We start from the raw sequence: 18,281 nt of genomic DNA, 5'->3' as shown, positions 1-18,281 counted from the left end.
TCCTTTGGGGTGCTTTTTTTCCAGCGCGCTGTTGCAGGCGCAGATTCGCACTGCTGCAAGTGAACCTGCCTCAGATTTGAGGTGTCCTTCTGTGCAGCTCGAAAGCACTTCCCCAACCAGAGATAGTTAGATCATGTTAAAAGCGATCAGATTTAGCTTAGTTTTGCACTTAGCTGTAGCGAAGGTCCAAAATAAACTGTAGAGGGCAGTCTAACAGAAGGAAAGCGATCGGAACGAGGAATTTTGAGCCTCGGCGCTCGCTGTCAGCGTCGTGCGCCTGCGCTTGCGCCTGCGCAGTGGGTCCCGAGCGTGTTGTGTGACGCCGGCCGCGCGGCAGTTTTTCTTCACAGCGGGCCGGGTCCTGGCTTGCGTTCGCCACCATGAGCCGCAACTACAATGATGAGCTCCAGTTCCTGGAGAAGCTCAACAAGAACTGCTGGCGGATAAAGAAGGGCTTCGTGCCTAACATGCAGGTGAGGCGGGCGGCGGGGCCTTCGCGGCTCGGGACGGCGTGTCGGTGGCTGGCTCGGCGTCTACCGCGGCCCACAGAACCCTCCCGGTTTCCCCGGATCCCGCCCCGGGTCCCGACACCCTCCCGGCGACTGTTTGTAAATGCTTCCACATCTGAGTGCCCCAGATACGCCGAGGGATCCGCGGGTCCCTGTCCTCGGAGACCGCGCCGGTCCTTTCTGGGGTGCACGGCCCGGCGGCGCCGCTCTGCGGCCGCGGTTGCGTTCCTCGGAGTCACGCTGCCGCTTTGTTCGCAGTGACAGCCCGTGTTCACTGAGCGGAGTTTCTAGGGCTCCCACACTCTTGTCTGTGCAGTAAAACGATTTCGTAGCCGGGTGCGGTGGGAGACAGGCAGGGCCACCTCGGGTCCATATCGATAGAGCTAAACCTGTCCTAAAACAACCAACAAACAAAAATAAGACAAAAGGAGGACACATGTGGCGCAGTAGGAAAACCGTAGGTTCAACCCTTAGGGCTTCAAGGAAAGACAGAGGAACAAACCAAGAAACAAACCCACACGTTTGTTTCCCAGCAGCCAAGATTAACAAGGCCAGGGCGGTTTTGGTATGCACCTCACTGAGCGCTCTAAGGACCACTTGGTAACAGTGATTGTACCGTCCACACTCGCACAGCAAGAGTCTCAGCTGGGACTTAGGTCCAGTCCACCTCTTCCCCTGGCAGGCTGGTGGGTCCCGAGGAGACTTGGGAGCCCCAGACCGGAGTCTGAAGGCTGGAGCTGCTGCTCCTCCCAGACTTGAGTGTCAGTGTGAAGGAAGCTCACGTGGGGGATGGAGTACACCTGCGTGACAGCTTTTCAGATCCCTTCCAGTGCCATGCTTGCACTGAAGGTCCGCTGCCTGTGGGCGGGAGGAATCCTGATTAGCCATTTCACTGTCATCCCCTCAGAGCTGATCACGTGTCCTTGTCAGCGCTGAGGACAGAGGAAGCCTACAGTGATAAAACAGTACTGTTTTCCCTTTGGTTTGGGAAACCAAACTTTTTTATTTTAACTAACCCGTAAGAATTACACATACGGGGCACCATGTGATGTTTTGTTGTACGTGTGTGTGTGTAATGTGTAAATCCGGGTTAACATACCCGTCATCTCAAAGCACAGACGTTGCTTAGCCTTTATCTGAAATGCTGTTTCCAGTGTTGAAATTTTTTGGATTATATACATAGACCATAATAGTGGGCATCCCAAATCCAAAAACTCCAAATCTGAAATACTCGGAAACCCGAAACGCTTTGACCATCTTTTAGTCTTTGATGGGAACATTTTCTCTTGTTGAAGATAATGTGAAACTTTAGTAACAAATAAAGCATGTAATTATTCTGCCCTTTGCGCCTGTACTTCAGTACTATGCTCAGACATTGCTTTTCTTTTCTTTGGCTCCAGGTTGAAGGCGTTTTCTATGTGAACGATGCTCTAGAGAAATTAATGTTTGAGGAATTGAGGAATGCCTGTCGAGGGGGCGGTGAGTGTTGGTTTCACTTGTGGTACAAGTGGCCCTTACTGTGTGGCCTGAGTGAATGATGACTCAAAAAATTGTCATTTTAAAAACATCATTTAGAAATTAAGACGTGAAACAAACCAAAGCACTGACTCTTCTTGGCCACTCAGGCTGTGGAAAGGTTTAGAGCTGAGCTTTGTGTCGCCATTCACCTTGAATAGTAATAGTAAGGGCGGTCGTTTGTCCTGCATACTATGTGCCAGGCATTTTGTTGGTGCTTTCCTTTGACTGTTCATGTAATACTTAAGAGAAATTAAGATTACAGATGCATAAGTCAAAATGTCATGAAGGCAAGTGGTTTTAATTTCAAATCCAGTAGTGTCCACTTTCAGACCCGACATTCTTAACTAGCGTCTCATCAGTAACATAGGACTTTGTACTCCTGTCTTGCAAGGCTGCCACAAGGGTTGGACATTGTTTAAATCACTATGACAATATGTGTATGGTGACAGTGAAACAGAAATCACTACCTAGTTCTAGTGCCTTTTATTTTTAAGATCAGTAAACTACAGCCCTCCCTCCTCCACCAGGGTGTGCTCACTTGTCTAAAGTGACACACAGATGACCCAGCTGGATGGGAACCCTGTCACCCCTGACTTGCAAGCCGTTGTTTTCCCATTGCCCTTCTCTGTCATTTAGATTTACCCTTTTGGGGGGCGTATTGTGTGCTATTGAAAGAGTCGCTTCTTCTCTACCCTGACAACACAGTTTGGCAGTTCCAGTGTGTCTTCCCATCAGAACATTTGCAAGAAGACTTGGCAAGGTGCATGCAGGACCTGGCAGTTGCCGGTCCGCCTTGCGCTTGGCTGCCTTGCGCATGGAAGCCCCCCTCCACTCGCACTTCAGCCATCCCTCCCCCCTTGGTTGTGCTGGAAGCCTTAACTAACCACCGTCCCTTTGTGTACGGCAGCCTAGAAATGTAAGTGTGTTTGTGCTGAAATCAAAAGTGTGCTTTCTCCCTAAGACCCGGTTTTTGATTCCAGGTGTTGGTGGCTTCTTGCCAGCCATGAAGCAGATTGGCAATGTGGCAGCCCTGCCTGGAATTGTTCATGTAAGACTTCACAACCTTAATCATTTATATTTGCCATGGCTAGAGCTTGTTGATTGGTGAATTACCTTGCCTGACAGTGGTATCATTTAGACAGTGATCTTTGAACATCTAGAGTAACCATGGGATCTTGGGACATAATTGAATCTGGTTCCTGTCACTTTTTCCAGCTGCCTTTGGCTGGAATCTGAGAACCTTTCTTGTAGTTTTTATGTTTTTGTATTTCCTCACCAGACTGATGACATTGTTCCTCTATTGTGTGCCACCATTAGAGGTTTTGCTGGGTCCCTATTTAAGAAGATAATTAGAAGGAACAGAAGGGAGTTTAAGGGTTTGGGGTGGGGATGGAGGAAGACAGTGTAGCTCTTAGACACGATTGGAACAACAGTAAGGGCTGAAGCTGGCTGGGATCTTGGGCCATGCAGTTAACATGCAGACTCACCTGGAGGTGCCTGTGGAAGTGGACTCACCCAGTGGTGTATGTGAGTCCTTCTTTATACTGGTTAGTTTGCTGTGGGTGAGGGAAGGAGATGAATAGACACGGTTTTTGTAGGTAAGTACTCCTAAGTGTCTAACTAAAGCCTTGCTGTATTGGATCTGCTGCTCTTTCTGGTGTGGGCTCCTTTTCTAGGCCCTGAACATACAGCATATACAGTTAAGAGTCAGAATTTATGAGACAGTTTTTTTAAACTATATTTATCTTTGTGTTTAGGTCTTCTTAATCTTTATTTTCACCAATAGAAATTTTTGTGGTTGAAAAATGTTGATTTTAAAAAAATGTTGATACTGAGAATCAGTATCAGGATCACCAGGTGACCATGTGCCAGCTTGCAGCAGCTGTTTCACTTTCTGATTCTCTTTCAGCGATCCATTGGGCTTCCTGATGTCCACTCAGGCTATGGGTTTGCTATTGGAAATATGGCAGCCTTTGATATGAGTGACCCGGAAGCAGTGGTGTCCCCAGGTAAGGTCACCAAGCCGGCTGCTGTAAGGTGTGTGGCTTCTTCCTGTGGGTCATGATGTTTCTGAGACAAAGCACAGCTTCTCTTCATGTGCATCTCCCAGTCTTATGATTCTCTCATTTCTTTTCCTCTCATTTACTGAGAAAATTTGTTGTGGACACTCAGAGGCAATTAAAATCTCAAGCAAAACATGTATTTATTGAAAATCTTTCGGATTAATTTCAAATGCCAAGCAGTATTCAGACATTGGCCACAAAACAAATGGATGCACTTCTTTGGTATATTTTGTTCTTGTGATTCATTTGACTCATAAGGCCGATCAGGTCTAAGAGTGTTCCTGACCACATGGCATTGTTGAGCTCAGCTGTGTTGGGCAGTTCTGGACATACAGTAAGTACTGAGTTTGCTGCTGTGATTTTGGTGTGTGTATACTGGAGAGAGAGATGGAAATAACTACCTGCACAGCAGTGAAAAGACGCACACTAGGAAGGACCAGCAGAGCTAGGAGTTGTTATTGGGAAAGTCAGTAGAATTCATCAACCCCTCTGATGATCAGGAAGACACATTTGCACCATCTCCCACGTTACTAGGTGCTTGTTCCTGCCTCCTTGGCTCGCAGAGTGCCTTCAATGTTTGTGTTGCTTTAATTCTGCGGCACCAGTTTTCACTCCGTAGAACGTGTTAAAACCATTGTGTTTAAGAGGACGGATGTGTTTTGAACACTATGATCATGATGAGAAGCTTGTGATCGTGATTAGTGACAACTGCCTAATGACTGGTTTTGTTAGTATTTAATTGACTGTTCTGTATTTTATAGGTGGTGTCGGATTTGACATCAACTGCGGTGTCCGCCTGCTGAGAACCAATTTAGATGAAAGTGATGTTCAGCCTGTAAAGGAACAGCTAGCCCAAGCGATGTTTGACCACATTCCTGTTGGGGTGGGGTCCAAAGGGGTCATCCCGATGAATGCCAAGTAAGCACACAGTGTTCAGTTAGTGAGGGAGGGGAAAACAGCACGCTCAGCCTCATGTCTTCCTAGGACACTTTGAAGTGGCTGTTGCTCAGTCTCTTCCGGGAAGTAGGAATGCGTTGCTGTTTCAAGTGTGGGGTCCAGCCCATTCGCTAGACCTCCAACCACTGGTGTTCACTAGACCAGTTCTTTTTTTTTTTTTTTTTTTTGCCTTTTTCCTTTTTATCAGTACCGGGGATCGAACTCACCACTGCCTGCTTGCCAGGCAGGCGCTTATGCCGCTGAGCTAAATCCCCAGCCCCTACTAGACCAGTTCTTGATACACAGCAGTGTCCGAGCAGAATGACAGCCGTTGACCCTTAGCAGGCTTTTCCACATAAGGCTCTGTGCATCATGTAGACAGCAATCCTGTTTATCCTTGATTTGCAAAGGACACAGCTTGAGGAAGGTGACAGTGAGTGGAGTTGGGGTTCCGATGGACGGCCCTTTGGCTTCCTCAGAGGCCGCTTCCTGAACCCTGCTGCCTGCAGTCATTGATCCCAGGCAGCCACACGCTTCCTGCTGGGTGTGAGCCCTGGCCGTGCCTGCAGCTGGGTAGGGAAATAAATGCAAGGCTGCCCGAAGCTGCCCGTCAGGTGGCCGCTGGGTTTCTCGTCTCACCCACAGTGATGCCTTAAACTCCACCAAGCACTGCTGCTGTAGCCAAGCTGTTGAGCAAATTAGAGGGTTCCTTTGCTGTCTTGAAACTAAGTTTTTTTGTGGACTCTGTTCTTTTTAAATGTATGTATACATGAACATGAAGATGTCTTAGTATTAATTTTCGCGCACACTAAACCACTTGAAGTAAATTGGTGCATTGGGAAGTGCTTGTTCTGTGGTTCCACATGATCCCTGATCTTGCCCCACCCTGAAAAGCATGTGTGTAACGTAAATCAATTTCTCAGCAAGTGTCTTAGATGCGAGGGTTTTTGGGGGGTGAACCCACAACCTCCTGCTTGCCAGGCAGGCACTTAGATGGGAATTTTGAAGTGACAGTGTGTGAGGTGGCCGGTTACCTGGGATCGTGCGGAAAGGAATATTGAAAGCTCGTGCTTTGGACAAGGCTGCACTGTAGACGAAGATGAGAAGTTTCATGCCTCTAAGCATTTAAGGTGTGTGTCCCCACAGCCTGAAAAGGGCAGGGGCCGGATGAACGTCACACACAGCAAGCACAATCATGTTGGATGAGGCCTTTGTCACTTTGTAGTGGTTATTGTTGCTCTACTCAAGACACTGAGAGCATAAACTATAACCCTGGGCCAGTTTCAGTGAGTGTCCTCTGCCCTGTGAGACGGGGTCCTTCCTGGTCTGGACCTGCTTTCCTGGAGGTGATAGGCTCTTTGTGTTACTCTCCAGAGACCTGGAGGAGGCCTTGGAGATGGGTGTGGACTGGTCCCTGCGAGAAGGCTACGCCTGGGCGGAGGACAAGGAGCACTGTGAGGAGTACGGAAGGATGCTGCAGGCCGACCCCAACAAGGTCTCTGCGAGGGCCAAGAAGAGAGGCCTTCCTCAGGTAATCTCGGGTCACAGCCCGTGTGAGAGACTTTCGATTTTATTTTGTTGAGAAAAGAATATATATTTTCTGTTTAACAAAAAATGTAACCTCAGAGGTTTTCAGGGTGTATGAAAAAGAGCATAGATCTCTAATAAACATCATTTTCACCCTTTCAACCGGAACTGCAGTCTTCTTGTGATTTGCCAAAATGACAAGCACAAATGGACAGAGCAGGAGAACCGGTGTGTATTCTCGAAAACGTGTGGTTGTTCCTTTGGCCACATACGTGGGAATCTACAAAAGGCTGAAACTGTAGACATCAGGGGAATGGGTCCTGTGGAAAAGGAATGCCACACGAGTGTGGCCGTGGTAAACCAGAAGGGTCCACAGTGTTACCCAGGCATTGTTGTCACAAGCAAGTTAGGGCCAAGACACTTGGCCGAGAGGATTAGTGTGCGGATCGAGCATGTTAAACAGTCAGGGTCAGGGAGGCTTCCGAAGCGTGTTGAGGAAAATGCTCAGGAAAAGAAGGAAGCTGAAGTGAAAGCTCTGGCCTGTTCCCGTGAGAGCCAATGGGAAGCGGCCTGGGTCGCTGGGCCCCGTTCCCTGAGTTCATAGCATGCGCTGGAGTGTGGCTCATCATTGAGCGCCCAAAATCCTGTGTTGGAGGGATGGTTTTCTTGATTGAGCAGGGGTGTAGTGCCTTTACCTCAGACTCAAATACTTGGAGCAGATTTTCGTTGTACCTAGTTAATTGTGTCGGGTCTTTACTCTTCAGTGTTTTTCTTGCTGACAGATATTGCTGAGGTATTGTGTAGGTGTGTACCCAAGTGACCAAATAGTATATTAGCTTGAAGATTCTGTAAATCACCGTGGGGAACAGATGTATCAGAAACATCATTTTTCTAAAAAGCTATTGGGTGATTTGTCCATAAGGTGAAACAATTTTATGAATTCGAAGAACAAAAATGTGACATAATTATCAACTTACAATGTATGCCAAAATTATATGTGAACAGACTTTGACAAGTTGCTAGATGTGACCCAGAGTTTTCTGGTGTGTAAGACCAAAAAGAAATACCAGTTCATGGTCGTCATGGTTACTTTTCTCTCACTGCTGAGACAAAATACCCTGTACCAAAATGAAGGAAGAGAGGTTTATTTAGCTCAGGATGGAGCTTTCAGTCCACAATCAGCTGGCTCCAAGGCAGGCTGGCACAGCATGGGGGAAACACTTCAAGGCAGCAGCCAGAGCAAAACAAAAACACACCTCTTCTGGCTTACATTGTACACAGGCCACACAGTACCCCATTCCCCAGGGCGGGTGTGGAGCTCACAATATCTTGTCCTCTGCACAGGATGACGGTATTTACCAAGTAAGAACCCTGGCCCCCTGCTGAGTCTGTGGTTACTCTTCTAAATTGCTCGGTTGACAGTGTATCAGCCATAACAATGGTGTCCATGAGATAAGAACATGTCTTATATTTGAATCGATAGCTACTTGTAAGTGCTTTGCCTAGTTTGCATGACCTTCCATTGAGTGTGGTGACAGTTAAAACTAGGGAGCCTCAGCCAACTCCTTGGTCACTGCTCTTCCCTAGAGCTGGTTTCATCCTGCATTGGCTACAGTTGGATCTGCTCTTCCAGCGATGGGGAATGCTGGTGTCCGAGAGCTCGGACATGTGAGACCTCAGGTGAACTTGGACTTAGGCAGGCATTAGCTTTCCTGGTGTTCCTCAGAGGACTTACAACATTGCAGAAGCCACGTAGTGGCACAAGGGGTTTTTGGTTTTTGAAGTTTTTTAGGTACATGTGTTTCAAGTATTTAATGATGTGGTAGACTTCAGGAACTAGCCTGTGATTTTTGTCATGTGGAATATTGTTGTAATTGAATGGGGCATTGCTAAAGCTTCGCGTTTTCTTGTTACTCAAAATATCATTTGTATGGTTATTTGCTGGCGGTGGTGGTAAAGGTTTGTTTTCACCCACTTGCTTTTTAAATGGTTTCTTGTAAGCACCAGAACTGAAGCTGTGTTACAAGCTGTTCTCGCTGCTTGCAGCTGGGGACCCTGGGTGCAGGCAACCACTACGCAGAGATCCAGGTCGTGGACGAGATCTTCAATGAGTATGCTGCCAAGAAGATGGGCATCGACCACAAGGGGCAGGTGTGCGTGATGATCCACAGCGGCAGCCGGGGCCTGGGCCACCAGGTAGCCACAGGTACGGTGCAGGCCTCACGGGTGGCTACGGCAGCTCCCAGCTATGCTGTGTGGACTGTTGTCTCCTGGTCTCATTTGTGACCTGGAAATGAACTTGCTCACCTGAAGAGTGGTTACTTTGTGTGACCATACGGTGGGAGGTTGAGGAAAGAGGGTGTGTAAAGCAGTAAGCGAGTCCTGACGTTTAGTAACTGCGTGGAAGTGTCGGCTCCAGGGATCATTAGGGTTATTCAGTCACGGTGCCAAGAAAGTGCAAGACGGTGTTTAAGTGCAGAGTTGGTGCAGTTAGCAGTTGTGCAGTAAATGCATATCAGCTTCCTGTTGTGCAGGGTTAGGGATTTTGGTGGACTTGGGGATGGAATGGGTGGCTATGAAACACTCCCATAAAGAAGAGGTCATATTCATAAAGAAAAGTAAAGGTAGACGGTTATAATTTTCAAGTAAGAGAGACCAAATAAATACAGTGGGTTTAGGGAAGAGATATCAGAGATGTTCGACCGAGTCCTTCAGTTTAAACAGTCACTCACAGGACAAGACAGAAGACAGAGGGCACAGAAGCAGGAGGCAGGGGAGCTGGTTACTTTGGATGACTTAACAGATACACCAGGTTTTAACCAGTGTTCCAAAGTTTTCCACTGAAGTGCATGAATTTGATTCTCAACTTCTTCATGGAGTTGATTTTCAAACAGAAGATCTAGCAACAGCTCAGTTACAGACTGAGGCACTAAAAATTATTTTATAAGCCATAATGGAAAGAAAATGTATTCTCTCCTCATTCTCTCACACTTTGGCAAAGGAGAACGAAGGCCATGCTTTGCTATTTGTGTGTGTGTCTCATTCTCACTACAGGTTTGTAGACGGGAATGTCTTTCTCCCACATACTGTATGTCATCATACTCTGAAGAGGATTCCCGAGGCCTGCTCACCCTTGGCATGTGCTGGCCACCTGCTCTGTGGCCTGCACTGAGCTACATCTCCAGCCCCCTTTTTAAAAAATTTTGTTTTGAGACGGGATTTGTAAACTGGCCGTGCTGGCCTCAAACTTCTGCTCCTCATACCTCAGCTTCCCAGGTACATACGGGGATTCTAGCCATGCACCGCTGTGCCCAGCCTGACAAATGTAACGTGGCTGAGCAGACAACTGAGCTCAGAAGCAGCACATCAAAGAGAAGGATATGTCTGTCTTCTTTCTTACGAGGGAGTGCATCTCGTTTTTCTGCAGCAGGCCTAGAGATTGATGTGAGGGAGGACTCACTGGTGTGGACTTGTCCTCTCGTTCCAGATGCGCTGGTGGCTATGGAGAAGGCCATGAAGAGAGACAAGATCATAGTCAATGACCGGCAGTTGGCTTGTGCTCGGATTGCTTCCCCAGAGGGCCAGGACTACCTAAAAGGAATGGCGGCCGCTGGCAACTACGCCTGGGTCAACCGCTCGTCCATGACCTTCCTAACTCGCCAGGTACATGGAGTTGCTCTTCTATTGCAGTTGTTTGTGACAAGGTCAAATTCATTAAAACGTGGTCCAGTCAAAGAAGAGTCCAAGGGACTGTGTCATACACTCAATCAGCAGTGGCAGGCAGCTCTGGGGAGTGAGAGAAAAGGATGAGAATGACCTAGAATGTGTTTGAGTTGCAGAGGAGTGAAAGTGCCATGCACAGAGGCGGGGTGAGTCCAGGCAGCTTTCTTTCCCCTGGAGATAGAGTTACGGAACGGAGCATGGTCTAAAAGGTGGTTGTCGTCCTTTACACAGAGGGTGATAATATTGCTGTTTTTGTATCCTTAAACCCCATACCGTCTGCAGGAACACCGTAGTTACAGCCTCTGAGGCAGATTCAAAAGAGCCAGGCTGGACTCCTCCTAAAACACATTTTTCCGTTCAGGCTTTTGCCAAGGTCTTCAACACGACCCCGGATGACCTGGACCTGCATGTGATCTACGATGTTTCCCACAACATCGCCAAAGTGGAGCAGCACGTGGTGGATGGGAAGGAGCGCACACTGCTGGTGCACAGGAAGGGGTCCACCCGCGCCTTTCCTCCTCACCACCCGCTCATTGCTGTGGACTACCAGGTGCAGGATCGGGCGTGGGGTCCAGCAGGGATGCCATGATTTGGATCTCTGTAAAGGTGGCCGCATTTCAACTGGAAGCTGCCCTTGTGAAAAGAAACACCCTGAGCACAGTGGCTCCTTTGTCACTTGCACTTTCAGTGTGCCGGCTCACACGCGCTGTATTGGGTGTTCTACTCCTGCTAGGTGGGCCAAGTCCTCTGAGTCCTCAGAAGACAGGGTAAAGATTAGAACGGATCTGTTTCTGTCCTTGTACTTTTTCAGGGTGTGACTCTGGGAAAGTTGGAAACAGCCGTAGCCTCCACTCATTTTGCAGATAAGAACCCAAAGCCAAGAGAGGCCAGGTGTCTTACTTGGGTTCATCCAGATTCCTCCCACAGTCAGTCTTACAGTGCAAGAAATGTGAATTTCTCGCATAAAACAGCTGTGCTTTTCTGAGTATGAACTTGACTGCTCTGTGTGCCTCCCCAGCTCACCGGACAGCCAGTGCTCATTGGGGGCACCATGGGAACCTGCAGTTACGTTCTCACTGGGACTGAACAAGGCATGACTGAGACCTTTGGAACCACCTGTCATGGTGCGGTAAGGAGCAGGGGCCTTCTTAGAGCACTGCCTTCAATTCAGCTTTTACTGTGCATTCTGACAGGAAAAGCAGGGTGAGGACCCAGTCTGTTGGGGAGGCTTCTACTTGGGAATTATTCTCCTAAAATACATAGTTTAGTGCATTGACTGAAGTCAGCTGTGTCTCTACCTTAGCAAGGTGACATGGTAGGGCCAGGGCCTGGAACACAGTCTGTGTATCCAGAATACCCAGGTCAAGAAAATGGCATGCACTCAACAGTACAGATACAGATTTACATCATCGGGCTGGGGATTTAGCTCAGCGGCATGAGTGCCTGCCTTGCAAGCAGGCAGTCGTGAGTTCGATCCCTGGTACCGATAAAAAGGAAAAAGACAAAAAAAAAAAAAAAAATTTACATCAGCGTAGCTCAGTGATTGACTGAAACCACTCGTTTGCCTAATTTGCTCTTTCCTGGGCATCTGCACAAGATTTGGGGACATACCTATCAGCAAATCAGAGTCTCATTTCAGTGCATTGCTTCTGTATTCTCACCAGGGATCAGTGAAGTTTTTTCATAAAGGGCCAGGCAGGTGGGCATCCTGGGCCATATGTTCCCTGCACCAGGTATTGAGCTTTGCCACTGCGTGCAAGAGCAGCCACACGTGGCAGATGTACATGAGCATTGCTGTGTTGTAATAAAGCTTCATTTGCAAATCACGAGGGGGCCAAATAAACTGTAGATTGCCAGCTCCTATTTTAAGCCTTGGAATATCTGACCATCGATGGAGTGGAAAATAGAAACTGTCTAGAATACCTAATACCTTCCAGCCCTATTTCTTTCTGTGCCGTTTCTCGTTGCCAGCTGCCTCCTCAGTCCTAGTTAAAGCGCAGTGTTTCTCCCCCAAGGTGAAGCGCCCTCCTGTCGGCATTGGCAGCCTCTGGAGGTGTTTGTGGTATTCAGGGTTGGGGAGGGGAAGGCGGTGGAGGCTGAGGAGGGTGCTGCTGAGCACCTGCTGTGCACAGGCCACCCCCGCAAAGGGCTCCTGGTCCAGTCAGCCTGCTGAGGGGACAAGCACAGGGCTTTCATCAGGGCAGACGCTGCTCGCAGTTAAAATTGTGTATTGAGGTTATGGCAGTAAATATAAAATTCTTTATGTGAGAAATTTATTTTCTAAAAGGACATGAAGTTTCTTATAAGAGGAACAGAAAAAAGTGGCTACTGTAAAACAAAAGTTAGTTTTTAAACTCTTAATTAAAAAAGAAACAAATATATGTGCAGTAGCAGGTGCCTGTAGTCCTAGCTACTTGGGAGGCTGAAGCAGGAGAATGAGGAGGTTGAGACCAGGCTGGGCCGTGCCTCACATATATACATACTATAAAATAATAAAAATCCAGGGAAGGGTATAATCCTAAGGGTTAAATAATTGCTGGGGTCAGATACCAAGTTGAGCTTGGAATTTATCAAGCAGCATTCATTCCTTTCCCATCCTAGGGCCGAGCGTTGTCCCGAGCAAAATCTCGACGTAATTTAGATTTCCAGGATGTCTTAGACAAATTGGCCGATATGGGAATTGCAATCCGAGTGGCCTCGCCCAAACTAGTTATGGAAGAGGTGAGTGAAATTTTACTGAATAGTTAAGCATAATTTATCATGTATGCCAGTGCACAGAGAGCAGTTTTTAGTATTCCTAACAAGCTGTTGGGGTTTTGTGTATGACTCAGTTTCAGCTTACCTTCCTTGGTTTATCTCACTTCCGGTCTTACATTGTTTTCTCTTTTGTTTGCAGATTGATTATAAAACCAAGTCCATAACATGACTTTTCCTGTTCGTCCATAGTTTCTATGTAAAAGCTTTAAAATAGTTTGAACCAAACTGTTTGACTTACCCTTGTTTGCACAGCATGTGCTCAGGGTGTAGATGTGAGTAAAGGGGCAGGCAGCACGATGGGAAGGAGGTGAACCTGACATGGGTGGAGCGTACAGGCACACAGGTGTGTGCACTTGGGAGCTTTCTCTTACTGAGGAGGAAGTTACTAGTACATGTAACTGCAGAGAGGGAAAGAAAGAAAATGTAAATTGCCAGTGATTCCACGCAGAGGCGTCAGATACTGGCAGATGGTTTGGTCCATTTTCTTAAAGGCAGGGGTTTAAGAGGACAGAAAGATTGTAAAACTAAGTGGAGTGTTTGTCTCACCACCCCTTACCAGCGCTGGCTCACTCTTGATTTTAATCTTCGCAGTAGGCGCAGGTAGCCCTCCGTGTTGTTTAAGTGTGTATTGTGTAACTGCAAGTAAAGTCCGTTGTCTTGAAGGAGCCTCTTGCCTAGCGACCTAGAGTGTCTGATTGCTCCCCGCAGGCTCCCGAGTCCTATAAGAATGTGACTGATGTGGTGAATACCTGCCATGACGCCGGAATCAGCAAGAAGGCCATTAAACTGCGGCCAATCGCCGTCATCAAAGGGTAGGGCCCCCAGACCTCTGGACCCCCTGACCTTAGCCAGGTGGGTGCAGGCGGAGAGACTCTTGACACCACTGAGCTGACAGCTCTGTGGTGTGCGGCTGTGGCTGCCCGCCCGGTGCTGAATGACGCCCTGCTGTCAAGTGCTAAAATCACTGTCCAGAAGGAGCCATGCCACCTCTCACTTGTCGAAAGGATTTTCAGGAAAATCTTTTGGGGGACAGAGGGTGAAGAAACTGCCTTATTCAGCCATGTAGGTCTTTCATCAGCAGGATGAACTGTACCCAAAGCCCTTTTCCACACAGGAGATGTCAAGAACGTTCTATTAAACTCTAGATTTGGCATGTCTGCTTTCTTGCTCACTGTGTCCCCGTTTCCCCACTTCCCTGCACTGCACAGAGCCCTGAGCCTCCGGAACCGATGTGCACATTAGCTGATAGGTTGGGTGGACAGGTGGAGAGCAGGGCTCCAAAGAGCCAGTCACTGTTACTGCTGCCACCCTTCTCCTGGGACCACCCTGCTGCATGGTGTCCTGGAGGCGCAGCTGCAGCAGGATCCTCCAGGCAAGCTGGCTGGCTTGGTTTTGTGGTTGGATGGTGAACAGTGTTGGAAGAACACAGCTGTGATTAGCAGTTACTCTGCTGAAAGACCCCCACTTGGGGTGAGCAGCACCAATGGAAGGAAGGTGCTGTGGTGAAACGGCCTGGTGGCAAGGACCGAGGAGCCACAGAGAGACATGAAGGGGGCGTAGAGGCCCGAGCCTGGTGTGTACTGGAGCCCAGAAGCTTCTGAGGGAAAGGCCCAGGGTTAGGCTGCAGCGGAACCCGAGCCTGCAGTGTGGGCCCAGGTCCGAGGCAGGGACAGAAGAGCTTAGAGCACAGAGGGCCCTGGGGGTGGGGGGTGGGCAGGCACTCCAGGACACTTGGAGAAAGCAAGTGCACGATGTGTCTCACAGGCTGGCAGGAGCCCCTGGAGATAAGTAGAATTGAAGCTTGGGGAAGAGAACAGGAGGAGTGGAGGGGCCAGGGAAGCTGGGGGCCAGGAGCAAGCAGGGAGGTCCCCAGCACTGGTAGTGAAAACTCTGAAGGACAAAATGACCCAAAGTGGGTCACAGATGCAAGGGCAGGAGGAACCCGAGGAGAACCAGTGGAGGGCCCAGAGCCCAGGCTGCTGAACCTGACACCTAGCTAAGGCTGAATGTGGGCGACAGGGTCGCCAGAGGAAGATGGCACGGCACGCAGGGGGTAGGTGGAGCTGGGATGCCTGGAGACACTCAGGTGTCCTGTGCAAGATGAGCCAGTTCCAGGCAGACTGGAGAGTTGGGCTCAAGGAGGCCAGGCAGGAAGGACCCTTTGCACAAGGGCAGAGAATAGAGGTGAGGCAGCCTGTGGGGGCCCAAGCAAATGCCAAGACAGGCAGAGGCCATGGAGGCCCCCATCTGGCTGGCAGAGCCGGACTGCACTGTGGAGGTCAGCCTGGCCACAAGGCTTAGGGAGCCAAGCGATGGCCAGTGCCCAGAGCCCGTGGTCCTTGAAACTCAGGAGTATGAGTCTGCAGGCTGGGTGGTGAGTGCACAATTCCACTGAGGACCCCAGGGCAGGTGCCAGAGCACAAAGTGAAGGCCACTAGGCTTCTCTTTGGGCTCTGGGGAAAAAAACAGGTCCTATTGTTTCGGGACCAGCCATGAACATCGTGGAAAGGAAACCCAGGGCTACGTGGGGCATGACCTCACACATTCATTGCAGGACCTCACGCAAGCCTGCACCCCAGTGACCTGCTTGAGGTGAACCGAGTTCTTGTGGTTCCACCAGCTTAGCGCTGTGACCCTCCAGTGGGGCCCTAATGCCAAGGGACCACACTATTGTGCATTCTGCTAGGCATCCAGAGGAGGAGCTCCAGGCCACACTTCAGAACTGAGGCCTTGGGGACCCAGGCCTCCCGGTGGGAGTACATTTTGAGGGTGGGGCAGGGCCATACAGAGCCAATCTCTTCCCAAACCTGTAGGGTCAGTGGTGATGTGAACTCCAGAAAGCCAGCCCCACTGGCTTACAGACCCAGAAAGGACAGTGTCTCAAGCATCACAGCATTTCTGTCCACCACGTGCTTGTGCCGTGTCGAGGCAGCACTGCGTGTGTGCCACCCTAACAGTTACACCCTGGAGAGGCCAAGGCCGGATTGGCCCTGGGCAGTGAGCTGCGTTTCCAGCAATGGGACAGCAGACCCAGAAAAGCTGTCTTCCCCTTCCCGTGACTTCTGCGCTGGAAGCAGCCCTGGTGAGCTGCCCTGTCCGCAGGCAGGGCGGGAACTCTGGGCTCTTCCCTCAGTTCTCCCCAACAAGTGCCTGTGGGGCAGTAACCAAGCCTATGTCTAGAAAGGCTCAGGCTGGTCACCTCCAGGGGCCTAGGCTCTATCATGACCATCAGAAAGATTGGTGAACTTCACACTCAAAAAAAGATCCGTTCCTTATTCTAAAGTTTCTTTTCCTACTAAAGACACTGTTCTAAAGTTTTTCTCCCCACTTAGAAATAGTCTTCACTGGAGTGATGGTGCATTCCTGGAATCCCAGCTGCTGCGAGGTCAAGGCAGGAGCATTGCAGGTTCAAGGCCAGCCTCAGCAATTTAGCAAAATCCTGTCTCAAAATTTTAAAGACCTTTAAAAGGGCTGGCGGGGCGGGGGGGGAGAACAGTGGTTGAGAACCCCTGGGTTCAATTCTTACTACCACAGAAAAATAAAATGACTGAATCTTCCAGGGATGTTGAAGCGGTCAGCTTTGTTATTGCCCTGGGGGGAACCTCATCATCCTGCAGGCAGCAGCTGGGATGCCCCTGCGGGGAGGGAGCACACGGCCCTTCTGGGAGTGCAGCCTGGGCCTTGTGCATCTCAGTCCCTTGTACTTACTTCCTGTGGTGCTGGTGATCAAACCCAGGGTCTCGTGCATGCCAGCTGTCTTGGTTATTTTTTTCTCATTGCTGGGACAAAATACCCAACACCCCGAATCAGGAAGGAAAGGTTTGTTTAGCTCATAGTTCTTGGGGTTTCAGTCCTGGCTGCAAGGCAGGGTGGCACGGCACTGGGGCAACGGTTCAAGGTAGGAGCCTTTTGTTAGAACAAAAAGGGGACCAAGCCTCTTCTCTGTGGGACACAGTCCCCACCCAGAGCAGGTGTAGCACTCATAAAATCTCTGTGCCCTCCTGTTGCACAGAATGAGGGTATTTCCAAAGCAAGGACCCTGCTTCCTGCTGAGTCTCTTCCTTCAACTTCTCAAGCGGACACAGTGTAAGTATCAGCCATCACACCAGCCACTCATCCCCGAAGTCAGTCACTGTTGCAGAAGCAGTGGCAGCACAGGCTGGCGGGTCTCTACTCCTTCGACCAGTCTGTGCTGGAGAAGGCCATGAGGTGTGTACAATTACAATAGCCCAAGGAAATTGCCCAGCCTTGAGACAGCTGCTTGCCCAAACTGCTTTTTAAATTTTATTTTTTACACTGGTATTCTGAGTAAAAGTCTGAGGATTCTGCTTCAGTGCTGTTCCTGGTTGAGATGGCCCTGCTTTGGCCTTCGGTGACTGAACCAAGTCTTGTCTCTGAGTAACCGTTTTCTACACGGCCACGGTCACACAAGGTGACTGGGTCACGGGCAGTAAAGGGGACTTGCTGTCAGGAGGTGGGGCCTGGTCAGAAGAGGGGGCTCCAGGGGATGGCCTGGGAGGGTCTCTCCCTGGGCCCTTTTTTTCCTTTGCTTTCTGGTCACCACGATGTGAGCATCTGTCCTCTGCCAGACTCTTCCCCAGGCCATTTCTTCCTGGAGCCAACCAACTACGGACTGAGAGCTCTAAAAACCAAACAACTCTTCCTGTAGGTTGTAGGTGTTAGATACTGCATCTCAGCAATGAGACAATGACGACCACAGATTTTGGTACCAAGGGTGGGTCACTGCTGTGAATACCTGGCCATGGGGTTCCGCAGCCTTTGGAAGGGGCTCCTGAGGACGGGAGATGCTGCAGTGACACCCTAGAATGCTGAGAGCCAAGCTTAATGGGAAATCTGGTCAGAGGTCAGAAGATCAGAGTGCTGACAGAAATGCAGGGAGCCAGGCTCAGATGGGAAGAGGACTCCCTTGGCAAGTGGGTCACATATGCCATGTATATTATGCTCTGACAGAAAGTTTGCCTCCATTTTGCTCATGCCTTGAGACTTTGCAGGAGACTGGGGTGGGGGCAGACTAAATCTGGTGGAGTAAATTGCAAGGCAGCTCCATGTTCAGGCTGTGCCATGTGTAGGCAGCTTTTAGTTGGCAGTGTTAGACCTGCACTAAAAATCAGAGTCAAAGGCACGGTTGGTTGAGTTCAAGTTATTTGAGTTTTACCATAAAGGAAGCACCTGTAAAACTGGGACCTATAAAGTTTGCGGAGGAGAACCTAGTTGTTGAAAAGATGAG

The 18,281-nt window shown here is 49.4% G+C and overlaps 1 protein-coding gene across 1 annotated transcript; it reads left to right on the top strand.

The window, feature by feature from the left end:
- The first annotated feature begins 276 nt into the window (after positions 1-276).
- Rtcb (RNA 2',3'-cyclic phosphate and 5'-OH ligase) lies at positions 277-14,186 on the top strand. Its single transcript, XM_003462311.5, has 12 exons — positions 277-473; positions 1,910-1,988; positions 3,008-3,075; positions 3,937-4,036; positions 4,852-5,008; positions 6,401-6,557; positions 8,600-8,759; positions 10,041-10,216; positions 10,638-10,826; positions 11,295-11,405; positions 12,878-12,997; positions 13,742-14,186. The coding sequence occupies exons 1-12, from the start codon at positions 381-383 to the stop codon at positions 13,847-13,849; spliced, it is 1,518 nt and encodes a 505-aa protein (XP_003462359.1). The 5' UTR covers positions 277-380; the 3' UTR covers positions 13,850-14,186.
- Positions 14,187-18,281: the final 4,095 nt, after the last annotated feature.

Source organism: Cavia porcellus, unplaced genomic scaffold (assembly GCF_034190915.1).
Source record: "Cavia porcellus strain 051 isolate PalLab524CR breed Dunkin Hartley unplaced genomic scaffold, mCavPor4.1 scaffold_8, whole genome shotgun sequence".
NCBI lineage: Eukaryota > Metazoa > Chordata > Mammalia > Rodentia > Caviidae > Cavia > Cavia porcellus.
The sequence above is the reverse complement of the archived record's forward strand: the minus strand, read 5'-3'. Positions and strand labels throughout refer to the sequence as shown.

Bases quoted from the DNA above. Each gene is read 5' to 3' on its own strand.
- Rtcb (XM_003462311.5), top strand. From the start codon at position 381: ATGAGCCGCAACTACAATGATGAGCTCCAGTTCCTGGAGAAGCTCAAC. The intron at 8,760-10,040 runs GTACGGTGCAGG...CTCTCGTTCCAG, and splicing joins GGGCCACCAGGTAGCCACAG to ATGCGCTGGTGGCTATGGAG. The intron at 12,998-13,741 runs GTGAGTGAAATT...TGCTCCCCGCAG, and splicing joins CCAAACTAGTTATGGAAGAG to GCTCCCGAGTCCTATAAGAA.